The sequence below is a fragment of the Vidua chalybeata genome, chromosome 6 (genome assembly GCF_026979565.1).
Source record: "Vidua chalybeata isolate OUT-0048 chromosome 6, bVidCha1 merged haplotype, whole genome shotgun sequence".
NCBI lineage: Eukaryota > Metazoa > Chordata > Aves > Passeriformes > Viduidae > Vidua > Vidua chalybeata.
The window spans coordinates 21099183-21124841 of record NC_071535.1 but is presented as its reverse complement, the minus strand read 5'-3'; the positions used below and the strand labels follow the sequence as shown (position 1 = coordinate 21124841).

Sequence of the window (25659 nt, the reverse complement as noted above, 5' to 3'; positions counted from 1 at the left end):
TAATAAAAAAAGCAACAGTCGTGATCTCCTGGTGCTCTGTTGAGAGTAGAATTTTGTTGTCTTTTTTTTTTTTTTTTTTTCTGAGTAGAATACTTCTCTTCCATCCTCAGGTGGATTTCTGTGTTTGAACTATATAAATAATTCAAGGTAACACTCCCATGACTTCAGTCTTTGTTAGGGTCTCTATTTTTGCTAAAGCTTTGCTAATTGTTTTTCAGCTGTTTGAATAAGTCTAGGATCTCATGAGAATTTTAGTACAATATTTCAAGTGAGTTTCCTAATTAACTTCTTATGGGAGTTATTCAAAACTCAGAATTAACCTGGGGAATATATGCCCCAAATATGCATATCTAGTGTTGCTCCCCAGTACATTTATCAATATTATCAATTAAAAAAAAATTATATGCACAGACACTGTTTTTGTGGCTCTGAGAGAACTTTGTGAAAAAGAGGAATGTTTTATGGTTAGAATCTGATTACTTGAAATGTTGTCATCTCAAAATACTAATCTTTACACTTTGGTGGAAAGGAAACAACTATATTCTTTCAAAGCAGTGGCTAATATTTTGGCTTATTAGAACTTTCTAATCCAGAGATATTTCTCTTCGTGACTTTTTAAAGTTAATTTACCAGCTCTGGCTAGAATAAGGTTCAGTAATGCTGGAGTTCTTCCAGAATATTAACCAGTTCTTGCTATATTTACAGATATATACACTATGTGTTTGACCTTGGAAATGGACCTAATGTTATCAAAGGCAACAGTGATCGTCCTCTGAATGACAACCAATGGCACAATGTTGTCATTACCAGAGATAACAGTAACACACACAGCTTAAAAGTGGACACTAAGGTGGTCACTCAGGTTATCAACGGTGCCAAAAATCTGGATCTTAAAGGTAAACTCTACAAGATTAACATATTCCATTTTGCTCTTGCAGGGCTGAACTAGTGAACAGGAGAAAGCTTGGAGTAACCATCCATTACAGAACAGTAAATCTGGACTTTGCACATTTTGCCTTTCAAATTCATTTATCTCTTTTTTTGTTTGACAACTTCTTGTAGTCAAATAGTGTGTCATATTTTGCTTTTTCAGAAATCGTAAGTTTTCAGATTTTCCTACTTAGGAAACTAACTAGGTAGCAATGAGAACTGGGATTATTTAGGGGATTTTGTGATGGGTTCTTTGTTTTGCTCTGTTTTTATTTTGGTTGTTTAGTTTTTGGGTTTTTTTAGTTTTTTGTAGTAAAGGAAGCAGAAATGATTTCTTGCACAGTATGTTGCTCTGTTTTTAACTTTTTCTGAATGTGTGTTCACTTTGCTTTATTCATGTTTGGTGGCAAGAAAAGAGACTCTAGAAGGTGTGTAACCTCCTCCTCCTTGTATGTTTATCCCTCTCTGCTCTAGGTGATCTCTACATTGCTGGCCTAGCTCAAGGCATGTATAGCAACCTCCCGAAGCTTGTGGCCTCGCGTGATGGATTTCAGGGCTGTCTGGCATCTGTAGACCTAAATGGGCGTTTGCCTGACCTTATCAACGATGCTCTGCACCGCAGTGGGCAGATTGAGCGTGGATGTGAAGGTATAATTGATTTCAGAGAGGTTCCCCTCTCCAGCATTCACTTCCCACTTCATTGTTGCACTCTGTGCATCTACTTGTTTACCTTACTGTCCATTCCATTAGTTTGCTTCCATGGCAATATCCTTCACTACACTTTTGTCTATCAAATGCAGCTTATGGATTGACAGTTCCTGTGAGTGGCTTAGCAGCTCTTTTCTTACATGCTCTCTCCCATGTGGATTGGTAGCTTTAGTAGTGGGAAAGGATGGTACTAGGGGACAGACTACTACTTACTAGTAGTTTTCTCAGAGTGGTTTATTAGCATTGCAGTAGCCTTAAAATGCTTTGGAAGATGTTCTGAGCATTCAGTTCATTTGTGCTTCAGCCCACCCTTCCTTGGAACCCACAGAAGTAAGTATTTGGAAGAACAAATAGAGACAGGAGTAATGGAAGGTAGAAGGAGCTGAATGGTAAAGATTGGACTGAAAGAGGAGTTCATTTTTGATGAAGTGGGTCTCCAGTGAAAGCACTGGAGGCATTGCCTCTTCTGCCTGGGAAACATTTCTCTTCAGTTGTTTCTCTTTTCCAGCCAGTTTAGAACTAAGTGGGATGAGTTACTTTTTGCAGCATGAAAACAGTAGTGATTTCTTGAAGCCTCTTTAAATAATTTGCTGTTCCTGTAAGCTCCTATTAGTTAAAAGAATATTGACATCAGCATCACTGACTCAGTATGATGCATATGGCTTCAATTCCCAAAGCACTTGGGATACTTACCATCCAGAACTCCAAGGTTTTGCTGTCTGGGTTAAATGACAAACACCATTATGTCTAGAATCGTTCAGTACCAGTCTGCTGTGTTGGCTACCAGTCACTACAAGAAGATAGCTTTTTCTGTGAAGTTTGTATGTACGTTTGCTAAAACAAGATGTATGTCCCAAACTGATCCTTCAAAAATTTCACAACATGAAAAGACTCCTTGATCGTCTTTCCTTACTGTGTCAAGATTACAAATTACATCATGATGAAGCCCTGCGGCTTGTCAAGACTGCTCCGTCTTAGGATTGAATGTATCATCTGAGAGATAACTCTGAGTACCAAATTGATCATCCAGTCAGATCTAATCCCTTGCTTGTGTCTCAGTGTTCTGGTTGGCTGAGAGCTCTTGTGTCCCAACCCTCCTTCCATGCTCCCTCAATAATACTCTTGTTTGTGAGAATTTTGTGCCGTCTCACAGGAGCTCACTCCATGTGAACTCCCACCTCACAGCATTGGTGGGCAGGTGTAGGCTGTTTTTATTCTGTCTTTCTCTCTTTTTTCTTAATAGTGTCTATTAACCACTTTGTTCCTTGTGGAAATGAGCACCGCGTAGGAGAACTTGAGTCTTGTAGCAGAGCCAACAAAAGAAGTACCCCTTTTCTGTATAGTTGTTTATAATGTTCAAGAAAAAAAAGCATTTGATGTTTATGAAAAAGTCTATTCTATTTGTATTTGATGTACTGAAAGCTCTTCAATATTAAGGATTTTTTTAATAACTTTTGTTTAAAATTATCGCAACCTATTGGCTCTTTAGCTGGCATGTGCTCTCTACTAGCCCTCCTCCTCCAGAGAACCACCCAATCAGACTATCCTGTTGTTCTGTGTGTGGCTCAGGATTAGAGCCATAAGGCTTTCCCAGAAGAGTGTCCCATTACAGCTGTGGTGTTTCCTTCTCCTATACCCAGTGTGTAGTTCTTCGATGTAGTGTTGTATTGCTGAGGCTGTGTAACATCAGTGCTGCTCCCAAAACACATAACGTGGCACTTTGTCTGTGTGCCAGTGTGGTACCAGCACAGCTGCTGCCTGAATGTGGAGATTGCTTCAGTTTCCAGAATGCAAGTTCCCCTTCTCTTCTAAAGTCTCTCAAACAGGACGTGGAATTGGAAAAAGACCTAAAAAAATGGGTGATAAAGCCAATAATGGTCATCATTCTGCCTTTGGAAGAGCTTGATCTTGGAAAGCTGTGCCCTTGCTACCTTCCCAAATGGTCCCTGTTCAGTACTAAGGAAACTGCTGAAGAGGAAAGTGTTCTTTTTGCCAGCATATTTAGGATTAGTAAAAAAACCTGAGAATTTGGTTACTGTAGAGCTGTTGTATTTGTTGTTTTTGTTTTTTCTTATTTTTTGAATCATAACAATCCTCAAAGCTTCATCATATTCATTAAGATGGAATATGTTAATCTGTCTTGCTGCCTGCTGGTGCCTATTCTTACAGTTGCCAGTGAAAGTCACACCTATCTCCCATTCTCTAAGGAAAGAAAAACTCTAAGGTTGTTCAGTCCTTATTTATGTCTCCCTAGTTTGTTTCCATCTGAAGTAACTTTGCATGCAGTCTTAATGTTTTTAAGGGCAGAAGTCCCAAATAGTCCTTGCTGTCTCATGATGTTTAAATATGCTTTTAATAAACAATTGCAGGCTTTTTGTCTGAATAGTCATGCTGTGTGTTGATTTGCTGGACATCTCTGAATTTCATCATGAAGGGCAGAGGTTCTGCCTACATGACAGGAATATGCTTGCTTAAAGAAACGTTATTCCATTGCCACATATGAATCTTGTCTTTCAAAGGTCATGTGAGAGAGATTTCTGCTAATGCTTGTCTTTTGTTGAGGTCTTACTTTCAGAGGCAGAGATTACAATGTGGCAGCTGTTTTCTTAGAAACTGTCAGTTTCATCTCAGGACAAAAATCAAAGAATATTTAGGAAAAAAAAAAAGGCCTTAAGAACAGTAGAATATGAGATGTAGGTCAGCAGAGAGCACTGTCCTGGCTAAGATGCACCAGTACTGCTGCAAAGGGGTGACATTGTTGCATCCTGTTTGTGTTTTTTATCTCTGTTCATGTATTTCAGTACCCTGTGTCATACCACCAATTAAGATTCACAAGTTTCAATAGGAAAGTAATATTCCTTATTGTCTTGTCTTAGCTCCTTTTATTTGAGCAAGCCATTGAACTTCTTGAGCACATTGTTCCTCTCGTGTGCTTAAGCATGATTCAGCCTCCCTGTGCACCAAAGCACACACTTCCCACAGAATTATCTGTGTTCCAGTGATGAGTAAGGCTTCTACTTGACAGGAAGCACTTTCAATAATTTGTATTTATAGGACAATTAGGATATATGGGATATTTATATTTTTCTTTGGAACCTTCCAAAACATTCTTAGTCATATATACAAGTCACTCTTGAAATGCAGGCATCCTTGAGATTCAAATTGGCTGGTGTTTAACAGTGTATAGTAGTGCTAAAAAAAGTCAGTTCAAGACGTAAAGCAAGAATTACTTAACCTCCGATGTCCTGCTGGTTCTATTGCTATAATTTCTTTAAATTATATGTGTTGGGATTTGTTTAGGCTAGCACAACTAAATAACCTCTTCATCGTTTTTGTGAGGTGACATATCAGCTCCCTTTTGCATCATGCAGCTTCCATGTGTGCTGTAGAAGCTCATGGTTTCAGCTTTTGAAGTCTACCATTCAATCACCCGTGTGTTTGACAAGTTGATAGCTACCACACTGACATGTTTTGTGTTTCAGTGTATCCTGTAGTATCATTGCTTTTGGTAAAGGATTTTGAGGGGGATTATCTGGAAGAAGAGAACCCAAGAGTGTGAAATGTCAAATGAGTTTATGAAGTTAAAGCTTCTTATCACACACCTTTTTTTTTTTTTTTTTCATATGGTAATTTGGTTTATTTTCATTGGTCTTTTGCAATTGCTACATTCCTCATTTTTTCAGGAACAATAGGCAGCTCTTCACAGATCTTGACAGTCTGGTCAGATCTGTAGTGGCAGCTTGTGTTTCCCTTGAAGGGATGTTACAAAGCCAGACACCACCTTGCTGCCTATGTTCAGGTGTGCTACACACAGCTCTGAGGAGAAAAACTCTTGGGGACAACGACATGATACCAATATACTTCTTCATTTTTCACAGTTTCTTGATTTCTTGTGCTCACTGCAGCTTTTATCATTATCTCTGATGTAACAAGGGGGCCCTTCCCCTTACCACCATCTCAAAAAAGGCATTGGTGAAAGGGCCTGAGAACAGCCACCAAAAGTAGGGAAGTGGTTAAGACTTAAATGGTCCTTGTGTCAGTGTTGCATCAGGGTATTAAACACAGTGAAGAGACAAAGTGAATTCTCAGAAAGGACTTCAAATGGGATGGCTTCTTCTAGTGGAAGCTTGAAGGCAAGTCTGCCACTTACTTTTTGGCTTTGCTTTCCCCACCCATAAAATTCATCTTCCAGGTGCTCTTGTATTTGTGATAAAAGTATGAACTTCATCTATGTCTTGCAAACCACTTTGAAATTGTGGGTGGAGGCTCTTGAACACGAGCAAAGCATTAGAAACTGAAGAAAAGTCTTCTATCAGGACATAGTTGTCTCCAGTCTGTATCTCAACAGCTATGAAGGGTGGTTGGAAACTTTTCACTGCTGAGTTTTAGCAATATAGACTATTCTACATCAAACATACACAGTTTGAGAGAGATGTCTGCACTATGGTATATATGAAGAGTTGGTAGAAAGAAAAAGTTGTACCAGGTGACCTCATTTCCCTTCTTTGAAGTAAACAATTTAAACTTCAGCTCAGCCTTTTCTCATTTCTTGACTTTTAAAATGGGTTCTTCTTGCTGAATTCCTCATTCCTGGTCCTGCTACTAGATAAATGGATCAATTTATTCCATCCACAAAAATCTAGACTGATTCAGTGGTGGTCTGTGAAAAAGTTAATCAGATATGCAATCTTATGTGGAGTTTAAAGAGGATGCCCTCAATATTGATGAGTACTTTCTGCCTTTGAGGCATTTTTCATCTCTTTATTAATTTGGCACATCTTCTCATATGTTTTCCTTTCTTTTAATTGGACATCCCGGTATTGCTTACCATGAGCACTAGAGCTATCTGAAATTCAGCTGCATGTTCTAAATATTTTTACCCCATCCTGTGCCTGGCCAAAAAAACCTAACAGCAGTGGCTAAAGAACATTTTATTTCTTCAGTAAAGTAGTTTTCTATGTGCTTTAGAAATGTTGCTTCTACCTCACCTGTTCCACTAACAGCTTCTCACAAAGGAGACAGATTATTATTAAATTGGCTGACACTATTCCAGATGTTTTAGGACTTTTTTTTTTGGTCCTAATTTAATCTTCTTTCCAAATCCCACAGTGAAATCATAATCTTTTGCTACTTTCCATGAAATAGTATAGTTAACCTTTGGAATTCACTGGTGCATGGAAAGCATGAATGACACATACAGGCTGGATAATCAGAAGCACATTTTGCATACTAAGCAGTATGTGGAAAACAGCAAATCTAATCTCATGCTTAAAATCTCACAGCAGGATAATGTCAAAAAGGATTTCACCCTTCATCTGCTCAGTAGAGAAAATTCAAATCTGGTCATACTTCACTTTCTCTCTAGAATCAAAGGTTGTCCATTGAAGAATGGAACATTAATTTGCTCCATGATGGTTTGACATCTTTCCTTTTCCTTGCTTTTTGTAATCTATTCTCATAGTGCTGCTGGATTTATGGAATAAATATGAGCTTTTCTCTCATCTACAAAGAAAATGAGGTGCAGGGAAGTAGGAAAAGTACTTGTTTGTTATAGAGAAATTACTTTGTTAGAATAAGTGTTGAAAATGATGCATGGTGAAGTGCATCCTTTTCTTTCTACTCATTCCTCTTTTCTTTTGAATTTTGTTTAAGGAAAATGGGATTTTATAGCTTTATGTAGTAAAATGGTTTCAAAAGTGGAGAGAAAATTCTGACTGTCTCAAAAGGGAGGATAATTGCTATCTTGAGTCATTCATAGGCTGTGAAACAGCAAAGATTTAAAATGTTAAAATTCTTAGGAAGCACAGGAAATGACATCTGCACGTGTCAGTTCTAATTTATTGGGTTGTAAATGTAAAAGAAGACAATGGGGAAAGGAGAACTACTAATCTTTCTTCAGTATCAGCTGTGATGTTAGAATGTTTTAAGAACAGGTTAAGAGGGTAAGTATGCACTTCTTAAATAACTATCTTTTGAGCAATGAGGTTAAAGATTTTGTGTTTTGTTGTTCCTATTGTCCTGTGTAATAGAAATATTTAACCTTCAGAGGCAGTGGATTCAGGAGCTGCTGCCTGTACTCCCATCTTTGTCCTCTACTTTTTCCATTCTGAAAGAGAAAACTTAGAATCAAAGTATAACACACCAGAAATCTATGTGGCTTCCTTGTAAAGTGACTCCATCAAAAAAACCAAACCAACCAAACAAAATAAACAAAAAGCCCAAACAAAATTAAAAAAAAAATAAAAGAGACCCTGTGCCTGCATGGAAAAGCATCAGTGGTACTGTTTTGCTTTTAATGCTCTTCAGTCTTCTCAAAGTGTATTTGGATCTTTAGACAGTCAGACTTAGTAGGCCTATGATTTTTTTTTTTTTCCATGTTGACTTTGATTTGACCACAGATAACAAGGTCATTCTGACCTATGTGAAATAATGAACTGGTACCCTTTGTTCTTTTGATTGCTCTAATGACTGATTAAGACTATATGGGTCTCAGGCCTGAGCTGTCTGCTTGCCTGTTGATGTAAGTTTTTTTTAAGAATGTGTTGAAATCTATGAGCAGGTGACAGCTTGTGTGGGGGCAAGGTGTTACTGTCACTTATATCCAGTGTTGAGTTCACTTCTTTGGATAAACAGAAATTTTTGTCATATAGAATTATCAGTCCTCTATGGTTTTCTGGCAATAAATCCACTTTGGACAAAAAGCCAAACAAACTAAATGCATGCTTGATGGAGGTACTAAAAGTCAAATAGATTTTTTTTTTACTTAAATGGATTCTATGTATTTCTCAAACAAGACAAAATCTCTCTAAAGTTATGGTAAATGCTGAGAGATTGGTTAAAGAATTTGATGTTTATTTCTACTCTTGGTATTATCTATAGATTTTGTGTGTGCGTGAATTAAATGCATTTCTTCTCTTTTTATTTGGTTTTGTTATCTATTGGTTGCATCAATGTAGTCACTCTGCGCTCTTGTTGCTTATGTTGTCATTTATGTGTGTTTTGGTTATGCATGTTGGCTGTGATAGTTATACCAGTTGCTTTTATTTATTCAAAGTGATATGTTAGCCTGGTTTATCTGCTTTTATACTAACCTGTTGTTTATTGTCTTTGCTTTTTTTTTTTTTTTTTTTTGCTAACAAAGTTGAGTTGACCAAAGCTGACCTGCAAGGTAGTGAAGGTTGTTGTTTTCTCCATTACTTGTTTCAATGAAAAATACTTTTATGTAACATTTAGTGCCTTTTACTGGGTGCAGGCACACCTCTAAGACAGGAACAGAATGGCAAACCCCAGCATCTCTGGAGGGGGATTCTGGGTTGAAGAAGAACATGGCAAACAATGGAGCTGCTTCTATTGACCTGGGTGATTTGACTGTATCAATCTCTGAATAGCCATAAAAGCACCAGTTGATTTCCTGGAAAGCCTAATGATCAGGCTGTGCATCAAGATGTAGAAGGCCCTCAGAGGTTTAAAAAACAGAAAGTTGACTTAGTTTCTTTAGTACTGATCTTAAGCAGGGAGATGAGGAGGTAGAAACTGTTTGCCTGGGACATAAGTAAGGAAACATGCTTATTAGACATTAATAGGTCTTTGATACTAGTATAAACAGAAAGATGTTTTCCATGGCATTGAAGGTGAATCCTTTTAAATATGATAATGAAAATGTACTTCCCAATTCATCTGTAAAGACTGCAATATAGAGTACAAATTAATTTATTCTGTAATGCTGAAAGTTAAAAAAATTGTTCCTCCTTTTTAATGGAAAAGGAGATAATGGTTTCAGGTATAAGGGGAAGTCAGAGGCATTGAATAATGTGTCTCTGTTTAGCAGTTCTGAAGCCACAGATGGCATCTGTTATGGGATCATCTTAGTCATCTTGAAATTTTATGTCTAAGCCACTTAATGTCTAAGGTTCTGTTGTGAGACAAAATATAGAATGTTCCTGTTTCACCCTCTGAGATAGAGACTTCCTGACATTTTACATATCTCTGGAATTAAGGTTTGTAGCTTTAATCACATAATTCATAAACTCCTTTTCTATTCACTGTGTTTACTGTGAAGACCTGGTGATATTGCTGACCTCATCTAGTATAATATGTACCATTTTCAAATTAAAATATTCTTGTTCTGTATTTCAGGTATAGGCAGGTAGCATTACCTTTCCTTCAGGATATCATCTGTGTTTTTTAGGTAGAGTTTGGTGTTCTATGGCTCAGTAGAAAAAGATAAAAATAAATTTGGACGAATAAGGATATTTTAATAGGTAAACAGTTTATCATTGTAGCAGTTGTTGACAGGAGCATATTAAGAGATACCCTCTCACCCAACAGTTAATGATATTGACAGTCTGAGATAATTTTAGCAATTGGATCCATATGAGATATTGAATCTGAAATATTTGACAGCCTTGAGGTAGAGAGAAGTTGATGTGAAGTATTTCGCTTTATGCATGTGGAGCATCTGACTGCAACTACATTTTGTTGGCATCTCTGACCTGTTCCCAACTGTAAAATTTGAAGTACTCTGTCTTACAGAGGTGAGTGATATAGAGAGGTGCTGCCCCTAGGGGATTTCTGAAGTTTATGTAAATGAAAGGAGTAAAAGATGATATTTGAAAAAATAGGAAATATATGTGGACTGAGACCAATGAGAAAAGAAAGTGATAAGAAAAAAGTGTCCTGGAAGTACACTGGAGTATAAATAACTTTAGGATTTAGATGTTTTGTGCCATCCACTCAAATTGTGGCAATGATTTTGGGAATTTACATTAGACATCAGAAAGTATTGTGTCTCTCTTGCCACAGCCACTGTTGTTCTCTGTAGTCAGTTATGTGTCCATCAGAATTCAGAATGCATGCTCAGGAATTCCTTGGACTTGATTTTTGATGTTTATTGAAGTGGATGCATCATGCACAGGAAGTTCTGGAACAAAGAGATCTATTGTTTTGATTTTTCCAGAGTCCTCAGAACCAAAGGCATATTACACCTGTGAAGATTATTCCTTCTCATGCTCAATTTTTTTTACAGAGGTCTTAACCCTGTAGGAATATTTGCCCTTCAGATAGAGACATCTGATTACATTGAAGCCTAAGGGGAAGTGTGGCTTGAATGCATAAAGTGGATTATTGGCTTTCCAGGAAACCAACCTTTGCTAAATAGGTTTGGCTATTTCAGGATAGGCCATGATGCCTCATCTTAAGGGCTGGACATGATGATCCTTGTGGGTCCCTTCCAAATCAGATTATTCTGTGATTCTTTTATATTGCTGTGATTTGCAGTGAGGAAGGATGTTTTTCCAATGTACTCTGTTTTTCTCTTGTTCATGTACAGCCCTTTCAATTTTCCTTTATGCTTTTAGCTTCTGTGTCTGAATGCCCAAATGCTGTTTACTTCCTCTGCTTCATTTGTGTCTCCCTGTCCCTTGTTGCATTTTGTGTGCAGGCATACTCCCTTTTATGCAGTTGATTTCTTGTTCTCTGGTTGGGATTTTTATTCTTTTGGCCTTTTTTTTTGTTCTTTCCTCGCCAGCATGTGTATAAACACATTGCTCATGACCTTTTACGTTACCCAGAACTGGAAAGTGGAAGAGTGGCAAGGGAGAGGGTGACAGGTATAGGCCAGCTTTCTTTGAGGGGAAGGAAATCCCAGCACTTGGCAGATCCATTTCTATGAATTGCCATTGCTTCTAGATTCCCTTCTTGTGTAACCTTGAGATAGATGTGCTTTCTGTGGGAGAAAGCACATTTGTGCATATTTATTATTTTAACTAGTCCCAGTTCCTGAAGTTTTCAGACCAGCCACTTATTTGGAACAAAAGGACTCAGCACCATGACATATATCAGGTGGATGAAGTATTCAGGCTCTGTTGAGGCAATGAAAAAAATGGCTACGTTTTTCAGAGGACAGAAGAATGCTGGCTTTTGAGTTATTTCTGACAATGAGTAACTTTAAATATGGAACCTGACAGATGTCTAACCTTATTTAGGTGATGAAAGGGATGATGAGTTCTTAACAAAGTATGAAACTGAGAGCTTGAAGAGCTGGCCTTGCAATAGTTGAAAATCTGTTTGGTTTTTGGTTCTGGTTTGCTATATTAGTCTGTGATATTCCTGCTTTCTGCTATCTGTGACTCAAAATACAGGACCTAACTTTCTGAATCATGCACTGAACCCTGACTATAATTTAGTTTCTTGCATTTGTGCAAAGTAAATGCTGCCATACCACCAATACATATTTGGCAGTAACAGTATGTGTGGTACGGTCCATCCCAGAAAGTGATGGTTCCATGAGATTCAGCCTTAATTTTGCTCACTTTTTAAACAGGAAAAATCTTGTTTTCCAAATTATTCTAGCATTGGAAAACTATTGGGCATAACTTTGTTTCCTACTTAACCTGCAAGGAAGAGTGAGTCCTGGAACTGGTTTATTTTCTGCCTAGTGCATATGGTTTCCAAGACCTGATGCCTTTCTGAGCTGAGCTGCTACTGCAGATTGAATTAAAAAAGGCTGACACTCTCTGGTTATGAAAGAGGAATGCTGACAGAAGTAGAGTGTAGATTTATCAAAAGCGTAAATTGATTGTAATGTCTGACTTTACAGTAGTGGTAGAGATATTTCAGTGCTGCATGACATTTGTAATTTAGGAACTATAGGACTAAAAAAGCACCTTATTCTGCAAAGGCTGTAAAGATGTCTTGTGTATATTACTTTCCTATTGCTTTGTAACATTTCTGAAGCTAGAAGGGGAAGAGATGAGAGCATTTAGGGAGATGAAGAATGAAAATGGAACCGTATTGTTATTGAACTTCCCCTATTGCTGATCTTCATCTTATTGAGACCGTAACATTAACACAAACGGTTGATTCCCTTCAAAAAGAGTGAATTTTTGATGTGTGGAGGAAGGTGTTATGTGCAAGACCAATAATGGGTTGCTTATCTTAATATTTATTGCTAATTGTGATCAAAGCATGAAGCAGTTGTGTTATAATTCTGCAACTGCTGTATAAACTGATTCCATGTGTAACTTGAAAGAACAATGAACACAATACTGTCTTTTATTTCGCAAGTTCCTTTTCCTGCAAAGAGCTTTCAAAAGACACAGAAGGAGTGACTTTTCTTGCCAGTGAAACATGGAAGTTTTAGCAACATGAAGCAGTAGAGTTGTTTTATTTTTTTTAATTTCAGGGCAAAGAGAAACATACCATACAACTGATATTGTAGGAAAAAGGGTAGAAAAAGCATTTTGTCTAAGCAGACTACAGATACAAGATCAGGCTATTATACTCTTCAGGCTATTATACTCTTCTATTTGATTTTCTTCAAATACTTAGTAGAAAATTTAATAAACAAACAATACATCTGGATAAGTAGCTGAAGAAAAGTGTAGTACTTCCTAGGGAGGGAGACCCAACAAATCTCAGATCCTGCAAGTCCTTGGATACTGAACTATTCCAGTAAAAATTAGAGATGCAGACATAAAGATAAAAAGGATATTGTTGAAGAATCCTGGTTTTCTATTTCATGTTCCAAAGGAGATGCCTCTATTGGTAGGCTTAGCCTGGACAGGAAGAGACACAGCAAGTCATGCTTCTGCTAGTGGGGTTGCTCTTCTGCACTGGGGACTTCTCCACTTCTACTTGATATCTACTGCCCACTTACTCCTCTTTCCACTGTGAGTGTGGCACGAAGAAGGCAATGCACCAAGCTCAGCTACAAACAGACAAATCAGAGGTATCTCAGATTATTATGTGAAGACTAGTTCTGAAACTTTGCTTTTAAATACTTTGTCTGCTCTCAGTGTTGCCAGAGGAATGAGATTAAAAATAGACCTGAGTCCTGATGGCACTGGTAATTTAGAAACAATTCTACTGCTTTATATATAAGTTGTTTGTCATCTTCTTTCCTTGTTCGTTAGCACTAAAGGGCATGTGCGTGGTAGCACAATCTTCATGTTTTATAATCCTTCCTGTGCTTCTGTCACTTTGCTCCCTAATCCAAAATCCTAATTCCCTGTGACATCCCTATTAGTTGCTCTGAAGAAAATTCTGTTGCTACAGAGGATTATGACATCAGGCAATGACTGTTAGCAGCAGGAGTAGATGAACTCTGTGAGACAACGATCCTTTTATGATTCAAATGGCCCATAGTACTAAGAAGTGAGGCCAAGTACCCAGCATTGCTGTCCTGTCACCACTGACTCTACAGATGGCAGATCAGGCTTCAAGCTTCCTTGTGGTATTGTCAGGCTTTCAAAATTCCTCATTGTTGTGGTTTTTTTCTTTTCCCTTTTTTTGTCCCCTCTGGCTGCTGAAAGTGCTGTTCCCATCTTCACAGTTGATTTCTGTTAAATACAATTCAGATACCATAATACAGGCCATGAATACAAGTACTTTGGCTCTCTGGGCTCTATCATATGAAGACTTCAAGCCACAAGTACTGGGCCTCATGCAGTCTTATTCCTTGAATAGAGTCCTTTCTCTTGCGGCATCTAGATAAAGGATATGCCCATTGTCAAGTCCAGTTAGTGATTAAAGCATTCTCAGAAAAACATAGGAAAAGTGGAGAATCATTGTTGAAAATGGTATTCTGCTCTGATTCTTTGTGATGGTCTTTATAGTTGAGGCTGTAGAAAGTTTGCATAGAGTCAGAGTTGTTTTCTGGTTTAATTTTTAAAATATAGGTATAGATATCTTGCTTGTTTATACCTCTAGGAGTATTGGTATTCATGATTGAGGTTAGAGGTTAGATAGTGGGATAGTAATGTGCAGGAGAGATATCTGTTCCTCATTCCTCATCCTCATATAATTTAGGCATTTTAGGCAAAATGACAACTAATATTCTATTTCAGATTGTTAAATGTTATCCCTTCTTTTGCTCAGCCAGAGTAAGTCTGAAGCAAGTATCAGACCACAACCTGATGCACATGCATGTATATTTATATCCGTGATTTTTACAAGTAAAGGCAGGAGGGAGGCCTGTACATACATGTGCCTGCCAGCCCACGCTGGAAAGTCTGTCAGCTCTGTTCTAATCTAGAAGTGATCTGTTAATTTCACACTGTGCCACTGAGACCACTGGGATTCATATGGCTGCAAATGAGAGTCAGGTGGGTGGGAAGAAGAGGCGGAAGGGAGGAGAAAAGTGTTGAAAAATGCTGCTCAACTTTCCTTCAGCATGGCAACAAGGGGTTTTCTTGCTGTGGCTGCTGCTGTCATTTCTTTTCAATAGGTGAACTTTCCTTCAGAGGTTTTGTTGTCGTCTTCTATTTACCACACTTATGCTTCTACCTAGAGGTTTTGGGGTTTGGTTGGTTGGTTTTTTAAAACAGTGTAATAAATTCTGGAAGAAGCTCAGGTTTTTGTTAATGTTCAGTCAAACTCTGCTTACCGAGTCACATGTTCATTCTCATTGCAGGAGAGATGTAAAGAAATGCAGATAGCTGAAAAACTACTGAAATTCATCCATTCTGTTCTTTCAGTGAGGAAAGATGATCTGGTGGGGAGAGCAGAAACTCTGCACCAAAGCTTTAAGGGTTCATTCCTGGCTTGGTCTTTGAATTGTTCGGAGGATCATGGCCTGATATGGGACTTCCAGTTAGGTGTGGGTTCTACAAGGGCTTGGAAATACAGAAGTGCCCAGGTGTGCAATCTCAGTATCAAAGGTGCTGAATAATGATGGGATTTAGTGAAATCACTATGGATGGTGTCTGATGGAGGTTGAAGGGTTTCACTTTACGTTAAAATATTTAAAAATGCTGTCTCTGCTTTGGTCTGTCCTATCTAATCTATAAAATACAGATGGTAGTGTTGATGTGATGAAGAAAAAAGGAAAGGATTAAGTCTTGTGGAGTTGCTGTTGCTAGCAAAGACTGTAAAGAAAGATGCTGGGATGGGTTGAACAATTGTTTCTTTGTCCTTGTGGCATTCTCCTAGACCAGAAGTGGTTAATGAACTGATCTCAGGCAGCCTAGCCAGTTCATCCTTTATTATCTGTGTTATTTCTTTCAATTCTTCTTTTCCAACACATACAGGATATAGCATAGTAGGTATGTCCAATGTACATGTACATTTTATTTAAAATCCTGTACAACAGGTGTGACATACCTTTGTCTAGAATGCTGAATACAAAATACCTGCCCAGGAATTAACTTGTAAACTCATATTCTTGTAATCTATGACTTGCATCTTCATGCTTGCTCTCAGATGATTCAGAATCCAGCTACCTCCTTGTGGATGACACAGTAGCTGTAATTCAGAGTCTCTCTGATCTGAAGATTACTTTTTTTGCCTGTTGCTTGGATTTTGTCTTTGCAAGGCTAACCTGAGTAGGATATCAACTGTTAGCTGCAAATCACAGAACAATGAAAGGCTATTCTGTTAGTGGTGTCTGCTTCCACCAAAAGCATGGCAAGCAGTCCAAAAAGAGAAGTGTTGTGGATAAATGTTATGCCCTTCTGAGGACTTTATCAGCATGTTTCCAGAGGAACCTATGTGATAGGTCAGAGTGTTTGTTTTTTCTTTGGCCGACTTTTATTAACCTATAAAGCCAAATTGTAGCCAGCTGAGGCTTCAAAACTTCAGTTTGAATCTACATTATCAGTGTTCTTTGAGTATGATGAGGCATTGTTCATGGGCCTAATAATTAGCTTTCATTTCTATTAGGGGATCAAACTTCTAGGGAAGCACAACAACCTGGCCATGTTTGTTGGCCTGGCATCACTCCCTATTTTACTGTAAAATTCTTTGAGCAAGTTGGGAACATATGAATTTGACCTGCCTAAGAGGGAATATGTTGCTGTTCCCTCTTCCTTGCTCTGTGTTACAGTTTGCTGTTTTGTTGTGAGGTGTACACTGTCTTCGTGCTCTTTTTACCTGAGTTTCTTGCATGTCCAGGAATGGAACAGTGTTTAGTTTAGTTAGTGCTTTCTCTCTTCTGCATGAGGATCTTGATGGTAATGATAGTGATTAATTGAAGATATTGTGGGCCTTACCCAAATGATTCTCTCAGCTTTATTTCACTCTTTGCTTGTCATCCTTTCTCCAGGACCGAGCACTACCTGCCAGGAAGATTCCTGTGCGAATCAGGGCATCTGTAATCAGCAATGGGAAGGCTTCACCTGTGATTGCTCCATGACTTCATATTCTGGGAGCCAGTGTAATGATCGTAAGTAGACTTTTCAGTGCATTGGTGACCTGTGAGTTCTGATATAAGAGAGCACAGAAAACAGATGATTCATTGTTTTTTCAATTGCAATACAACTTTCCCGGTGTCAAATCCAAACTTTTTTTCTTGGAAATTTCTTTAAAGCCTACAGCAAGTTATTTTTTTTTTTCTTCTTAAAGTGAAAATATTCAATTCAGTATGTATTTCTTTTGTTTGGCTGGGTTTTTTCCCCTTTTTTTTTTTCTTTCCCCCTCTTCTTTTTGAAAGCTAACTTCATCAGTCCAATGATGGTAATTGATGTTAATGGAATTCCTGGTTTAGAGAAACCAGGAATGACTTTGCACATATTGTATGTAATATTTTCATAGGTAAAAAATGTCCAGGTTTTGTGTACTGAATTATGCCTTGAGATTTTCACTCAGACTTTGGTGATAAAGGCATGGAATGCATGTAAAATGAGTAACGTTCTAGATACTAGTGTTCTAAACTTCTAGTGAAATATTGCCTGTGTGCTGAAATGCTGAGTAATGTTTCCAAGAAGGTTCACTTAAAACCAGTGATGAGTTAAATACACAGCAGAACCATTGTGCTTCTTGGGGTATTGATTTGCTTAATCTCAAAACGCTGGTGTTCTTGGCCAATTACTACTAGGATCTGTGATAAAATAATTGAACAAACCCCTTAAGTCTGCCTTTAGGGGGCAGATAATCAGCTTTTTGACATTCCCTCTGCTCATCACGATTTGGCCTTTGCTCCTGCCTGGAGGGAACAGATCACTTCAGCTCTACTGTCAGCTTGCTTCTCTTATTTGAGGTGACTGCCCCCTTCTCCTTCACTTACTCCAAGGCAGGGAACAAAGGAATACTTCATGAGTGCTGTAGTAAGCATAACAGTGGTCTTCAATAATTTGGTTCACTGACTGTATAAATGTTAAACCCAGAAAAAACTACTTTTCATTAAGGTATTTGTGGCTGACTTAATTAGCAGTACCAGCAAGGTCTGTGCAATGTTGGTACCACAGCACTGTCATATCTGCAAGCCTTCCCCTAAAAGTCTGAGACGTGACTGAATTGATGGCATACATGACAAGCTGTGTAGCATATGGTGACAGTCATTTCTGCTGAAGGCCAAAATGCCTGCTTTTCTGAGTCATTCATAACGTGTAGTGTTGTCTGTGTTGGTCTCCCATTTCTTCCAGCATATTTCTCTCAAACAGGTAGTGGAAAGGCCTATCAGCTTTCATACTTTGACAGGGGCTGTATAAACAAGGTACTACTGACACAGATTTATAGATTGTAATGCTATATCTGGTTTTGGGTTGCTTTGGAATTCAGAATGTTTTCTTTGGGTCGAGAAGAAACATTTCATATTGGAGTCACAAGATTTGGTGCCAATTTTTTGCATTTTTATTTTGGTTTGCTTTTATCAATTGGACACCCACTTTCCCACTCTCAAACTACTCGTTCAGTCAATCAGTTTAGACTTGCTAAGCATAACACACAAATGTGTGAAAGAAACACTAATTTGAATTCTGTTGGGTTGCATTTAAATACATATCCAGGAAACCTCTTATGTTATTGATGCTGTGGGGTTTGTTTCTAATGTGTTTGGCTCCACAACTCCAGAACAGTGCCCTTGTTGAGCTGTTACTAATGGCTTAGACTGGCCCAGAAGCATCAGGAAGAGTCAGGTTCCTATGTCTGTAATTGGGGATTTCTTGCTGCTCAGCTGGCAGCTGGAAATAATGCAGAGTAGGGACTTGAAATGAGTGGGGCTGCTGTGGGCAGTGTAGGAGTCAGCTTCCAGTTATAAGGCCTGGCTGGTAATTTACAAATGCAGGCAGAAGGATGTGGGTTTCAAAGTGATCTGAAAAGGTAAGTCGTGTGGACTCCTTCTGGAACATGACAAGATGTCATCCTGGACCTTCAAAAAGTGCGTATAACATTTTTTTTTTTTTTGGGGGGGGGGTTGTTTGTTTGTTTGTTTGATTTTGTCTTTGTCATGTATCATGACATTGGAAATAGAGTTCTACTTCGGACTTCCTGATAAACTAAAGATACATTGTGGGTGTGTAGTTGAGAAGGCTAAAGTCCTGTTCTGTCCTACCTTTTAGATATGGTTCCTAATCAAAGTACAGGCATCTATCAATTGAAGCAATACTCTGGACTGGATTTTAGTGCAAGTAATCACAGGGGGAGATACCTTCTGTGTAACCTGAGGTCTTTTGTTTAGAAATGCATCAGGCTTTTTGGTAGAACATTTTTTTGGCCCCAGCAATCCATTATATTAATTTAGTAGATGGCTATTTATACCTTATGAGCAATTGGTGGTCTCCCACTGGTGTAAATATGGGGTATTGAAGTAATTGGAACAGGTCGAGTTTTACACAATAAAAATGTTAGCAAAAGGCTGACTTACTGTACATATTTTGCCTTTTTATTTATGTTAATGAAGTCAAGTGTCCACACTGGAAATTTGCATTTTTGTGTATTTGATGAAGAATATATCTGTGCCTCTGAGATAGATAAATGGAAAGTATGGTGTTCTTTTCAATTATTCTTTTTGATCTCCTAGATTATCCCTAATTAACTATTGGTAGGTGTGATTTATGTTTGTTTTGTTTTATTATGTGCTAGAGCAAACTTTGTAAAGATATTCAGTCTTATCAGTGCTGAGTAAAGCTTGGTGTGCCAATATGTTTTTCCTTTTCAATTTTTGTCCTAGGGCTAGGCCATTAAACTTCCTAATTCAGATGCAACTGGCTTGGAACTGCTGTTTCTGAAGGGTGAAGAGGAAGCAGTTGTAATTGCCCTTCACCCTTCAGAGGTGACAGAGATGCATTTTGTAAACCTATAGACATGTTTATCCATTCACCAGTATTGCTTAATAAGACTAGGATTTAAATTCCCAGTGGGAATAATGATACAGCCTTTAATATTAGCTGTTTGTCTGTAGCTCTGTTTTAGATGTTCTTTACTTTTTAGGAATCAAGATGCTTCAGAATAAGAAATTAATGGGAGCTATGGGGGCATAGATTCAGTTTTAATATGGTTCATTCTGACTTGTACAACTGTATTGATGCTTATAAAAACCAAACACAGGAATAACCAACAGAAACCCCCTCTCCTCAAATTCATTTGAGAAGGTCCATTGTACAAAAGTAAATTTAAAGGTTTGCCCTTCACACTGGCCAGTACTAACTCCTGAAGTGAAAGGTAGAAATAGAAGCAGTAGTGCTATTCAGGATATACTGGTTCTATTTTCTGTGCCGCTTAAAATATGTTCTCAAATTTTTGAAGTTGTTCCATAGTCTTCAATCTTTATAGATGTTTTAGTCATTTCAGCATCACATCCAATAAATGTGGCCTTTCAACCTATTTTAAGAATCTACATGACTACTCTAAGATGTAGGAAGTCATTGTATTGCAGTTAATATTAGAAATATTAAACCCTGGCATGCCAGGCTGTTGCTTAGACTGTTCAAATGTGCAACTTTAAGCATGTAAGGTAGCAGAAGTAAAGTTAACCCACGATGTTAGTGAAGTTTCTTGCGCCTGGGGTGAACTCCATCCTGCTAATGTTAACCATGATACATGATGAAAACATGGTAGTTAAGTATTCCAACCTACCTGAGAAGTGACCTGTATTTAAACTATTGTCTATGAACAGCTTTACAGATTCTTTGATTAATTCACATTCTTGTCTATCTGATGAAACAATAGCATTTTCTGCACAAGAGAGAATGCATAAGAAGAGACATTGGCAGTCTAGCGAATGAAAATGATATATCCATGTCAAACTAGATAATAGAAAATGCTGGGTTTTACTCAGTGCTTCATGCAGATGAGTAACACTGAGGGTCAAGCTTTCCAAGATCAATTGCCAGGGTAACACAAGTATGTATTAGTGGAGGTGTTTGCCTGTGAAAAATCAATGATTTGCAGCAATGATTTGTGCAAACAGAGTATAAAGCATCTTTTGAAACAGGTTTTATGTTGTTGTTGAAACAGTTAAATCCATCTGCTGACTATTGATTGTCCTTTTAGAGGGGTTATCTGTTCATTTATTTATAAACTTTGGGTTGTAATAGCCTAGTTTAAAACACCTGGTTTAATGACAACTTTTCCATTTGATTGGTAAAAGGAAAAGGAAGCCCAAGCTTTTTGTCCCCTTGTGTTGCTATCTTCATATGCCTGCACTCTCCATACTTTTCAAGGATCCTGTTGATAAGTAACCTTCCAATGAGGTTGCTTGGCTGACTGATGCTTGTTTTTTGTCTAGGAGAGAAGTAATATACAGGGCTGTTAGGGGCTTTTTTGTGCAATAAGTTGTATTTTTTTTTCACAATCCCTTTCCATGTATTGCATAACCTATATGTTTTTAATGTCTTTATGTGAATCACGTTTGGAGGAGGGAAGGATTAGAGGGAGAGTTATGGTGACTTTGTTCCATTGTTCATTAATTTATCACCATCACAAGAAGAGCTTTTGGTAACTTCAGTTATGTAATCACAGTGAGTGAGGCTTACTAGCCTCACTTTCTTAGTTGACATAAAAGGAAGGATATCAAAATTAGCAAAAAATGTCTAAGACAAATACTTTAGAGTAAAGCACAGAGTATTTTTGATTGATTAAGGAAGACTGAAGCTCGTCTTAGCCCCACATGTGTGAGATACCAAGGCTGTCAGAGCAGGCCCATCCCTCTTCATTATTGCCCTTCTTTTTTGCACCCTACAAAGTAAGTGAATGTGTATGAAAGTGTATTTATGCTTCTGGAACATAATCTGTAAACTAGGTTGCAGTGGCAGAACTGGTTTCCCTCACACCTGCTTAAATAGCATAGCAGAATAGTCACTAGAAGAGGCTACTAGCAGGGCAAATGGCTAAATAAGCAACCCTTCCTTTATGATGATGGCTTTATTCTGATGTGCTCAGGAGCCATTTGCACCCCTAACTTTGTGAGTCACTGAACAGTTACAGCTCATGCTCTCCATTGCAGGATTCAGACCCCCAGCTGGGAGATGAGCCCTATTCCCTCTGTCTCAGTATTTTGTGTTTTTTATCATCTGGGCCAATTTTTGTCCAGGATTCATGACCTCATTTAATGTCAATGCCAACAAACTCAGCTTGATTTACTTACAGAAACACTCTTCATTGTTCATGTTTAATTATTACCCATTTGTTTCTAATGTGCCCAGCTTACTCACTTACTGAGTCAGAGAGCAAGAGGTTGTTAGTGTGTAGAAAATAAATCTGCATAGACTTCATTAGTCATGCATGGCTAAACCAGTCAGCTGTTTAAATATCAGCATGCTTGGGGATTTGCCTTTGATACTACAGAGACATCCATCCTACATGAAGCAAGAGTCACCTCTGATTTATCTCGAGTGAATCATACTTCATTACAACAGGTCAGACACTCAGCCTACTTCTTAGTTCTCTCCTCATGCTTTGTTCTTGCTTACTTAGTGGTCTTTCACTTATTATAACTAGTGTTTTCTGGCTGATGGCTCATTTTCAGTTCCTAACTTAAGCCTTTGGTGTCTTCTGACAGTGAATGACCATATCCTCTGAGAAGGGGGATAAAAAAGAAGGGGAATGCAATGCTGTACTTTAGTACATGATGTCAATTGTACCAATGTGATTTGAGTTATGAGCTCTGCTTTCATCCTTCTTAGCACTGTTTACTTTCATTTGCCCTGCAGGTCCGAGAAAGGTAACATCTTTAGGGCAAGGAACTGGTGCTACTTGCTAAAGCACCGTGCACTTTTCTGAAGCTTAGTAGTAGCCTGCTACATAATTGCCTTAGCCCTTCAGTGATTTAAGAATGCTCTTTCTTTTCAGTGTATGAAAGACATTTTCCCTCCCCTTAGTAACAGCTTTTAAATGTCAGGTCAGACTGCAGATCAAGAACTTGTTTGCCCCATGCTCCATTTGGGAGTCATCTGGAATGGGCAGTGCTGTCAATATTAGAAGGAGAAATTTGTCTGTTTTGGGGGAGAAAGAGGAAATTTGAGTGACAGGTGCTTTTTGAAATTGCTTCTTCTGCACCTTTCAGCTTCTCAAGGTGCCCTGACATGAAAGTGTTTCCTTTTTTTAATAGTGAAAGCTAGTCAACTTTATCCTTTTGTGATCCCCAAAATGCAGCTAGGTCTCTAGTGAGTAATTTAATTACGATTGCTTCGACAGCTTGGCAGAAGGAGCATTTAGAATGAGAGCTGTAATCAGTCATTGATATCTGTGCACACCTGGCTGCTGTCAGCACATAAGCTATGGTCCAGCCATGCTACAGACTTCAATAGCATGGAAGGAGAGAGACTTTTTACAAGTGGGAGTGATTACAGCCTCTGTTATCAGCCTTTGAGCAGTTCAAGCAGTTAATTCCCTTCCTGGTGCTGTTCACCAGCTATGCCATTTTCGTAAGCATGTCACAGAAGGCTCTTGCCATAATTTTGTTCCTTGTGATCTCTGCTCCCTTTGACAGTATTTTTCTTTAACTTGATGCTCTTTGTTAGTCATGGCAATAATTTTCACTTTTCATCTTAAAAGTAGCTGAGCAAGTGCTACTGTGTCCTATGTATTTTGCCCCATGAGAGATTTGGCCTCAGAAGCTGTTCCTTCAGTAATGGTGCACCCAGGGTGGAATCACTGATAAGACACTGATGTAAGTTGGCAGCAGAAACAGAAATATTGTACAGTGGAATAAGAGTCTCTGTTCTGTCACCCCAAGCTCCATTTGTCAATGATGATCTGTAAGCACATATTTAGACTGAATGCAAAGTAATAAATTAAGTGTTCTAAATTGTCAAGTGCAACAATGATTTGATTAATTTTAAATTTAGCATTTTCTTTGTAATATCCTGCACATGTTCATATTTTTTAAGAAGCAGTAAATGTAAAAACTCAGAAAAATACAAAAAATCTTCAACTTCAATCAGTTTTACTCTTTAAAGTTTCTTCTTATCGTGGCTTCTTCACAGAAGATAGTAGAGAACTGAATTTGGAAGATAAGGAAAAATGTATGTAGAGTTGGATTTTATAGGCAAAGGACTTGGATTTTTTTCCCCACACAATGCTATGAAACTTCTGTCCTCAATTGTATTGTCCAAATACTTTTGATAATCTCACACCTACTATGGTTTCATCAGCATGAGGTATTTTGAGTGCCATATGGTATGCAGATAATGCCTGTTCTTGTGCAGAGAAGGGAAAAAAAAAACCTTGAAAAATCTGTTTAGTCTTTCAGCTGTTGCAATTGATCTGCAACAGGATACCCAGTCACTAGTCCAGGTGAACACACAGCTGGCTTTGATCATTCCCTCCAATCCCCTATGAGTCTGTTGTAAGTCACACTGTGGATTATGAAAATATGATTTCCATTTGGGCTTACTGTCCTGGATGGAAGGTCTGCCTTGCAATAATCCTTAATCTGGTTTTGTCCCACCTGGGCTTTGTGTGGCCTCTCATCTTTGCAGCCCTCAGCTGAGTTATATATGTGTGCTTTTAAGCTGTTAATCTAAACCTGATGTGTGATAAGTGGGGTGTAATGGTGTTAATGAGATGGGGTAGGGTTCACTTGGTGCTTTCCCAGGCAGCATAGAGCTGTTTGCCGTAGCACACCCTGTATAGCCTCCTTATTCCTCTTGGGTCCTCAAGGTGATTATTGCTTGTTTCCCAGGCTGTCTACATAGAGAACAGTTTGCAAAGAGGAGCCTCCATTTTTGGGTGAGAACAAACAGATGAGAATTGAAGTCAATCTTTTCCATTTTACAGACTAGACTTTGTTTGCAGTAACATTTATAAATACAAAGTAATTATTTAATTCAATAAGGTAACTTCTGATTTATGCCAATAGTTGCAGATCAGAATCTGCTATGGGATTCTCACAGTCCACATATCAAATGTGCCTAATTGTTTTGTTTTTAAGATTTATATATATAGTTTTTATATACCTTAGACTAAAAGCTACCTTTAAGATTACAGTTATTAAGTGGGCAAATCTATGTCATAAAATATTTACAGTGTGGGTAGCTGAGAGAATGCCAACATGCAGAGAGATTCAGGCAGTACTGGAATTCTTAAACTTTTTTCTTCTTGCTGATTTTTGAGCCTGCAAGTCTGGGGCTACCTGAAGATGCTGGTCAGTAGGGACCAAGAGACAGATCTTTTATGCTTATTCGTTGTCTTGCAATGGAAATTGTTAAAAGAAAAACAAAGGCAGGAGGAGTCAGAGGTCCTGAAGGAGATTTTTTGTTCACTATCCGAGCTGCCTAAAGTACTAATTATTTCCTGTCATTGGCAGAAGGCTGCTATTGATCTCCAGTGGAGTTTCGCTGCATATAGGGACATAGCTTTATTATGTTGCAATCTTGTTACCCAGGAGCTGGTGTATAATCTCAGCTGTAGAACATTGGGGATTAGATGAAAAACCTTAATTACAGTTATCTTAATAATGGTCCCTGAGGGGCAGATTGAAATTGGCTGCTTGGGTACCTGTGAAACAAGCTTTGCACAGGGGAGCACATTTTGGTGGATTTAATTTATCTTTGTGGAGGTGTTTCATTGTGTACTGACATCTGAGGCCTTGGCAAATGCTGGGAGAGCAGTCTGGGACTTCAGTTGCCTTTTGCTGTCCTTAGAGATTTTTTGGGACATAAAATAACTTCTCTGATCATGGGAGGAATTAGGCTTTTTAGTAAGAAACCTTAAGAATAATCATATAACTTGAATTCTTTTGGGATGTAAGTGTTAACTGAAACCCCAGTTAGCTAACAGCTGTCTGCAGATGAAAAAGCTTTCAAATCTGTGAACATTAGATCATTTCAAAGTCTTGGGCGGATACGGAGCTGGTGAAAATTTTGC

At 38.2% G+C, this 25659-nt stretch overlaps 1 protein-coding gene and 1 long non-coding RNA gene across 2 annotated transcripts in view; one reads left to right on the top strand and one right to left on the bottom strand.

The window, feature by feature from the left end:
• Positions 1-25659, top strand: part of NRXN3 (neurexin 3) — a 751638-nt gene that overhangs the window by 215749 nt on the left and 510230 nt on the right. The window contains exons 10-12 of the mRNA XM_053944975.1: positions 706-896; positions 1405-1578; positions 16679-16798. Of these exons, the coding sequence (XP_053800950.1) occupies positions 706-896; positions 1405-1578; positions 16679-16798 (485 nt within the window). The remainder of the gene's footprint in view (positions 1-705; positions 897-1404; positions 1579-16678; positions 16799-25659) is intronic.
• LOC128789243 (uncharacterized) lies at positions 12827-13630 on the bottom strand. The gene is made up of 3 exons (XR_008431360.1): positions 13465-13630; positions 13295-13345; positions 12827-13193 (listed from the first exon to the last, which is right to left on the bottom strand). It is a non-coding gene; the product is annotated as an uncharacterized LOC128789243 (long non-coding RNA).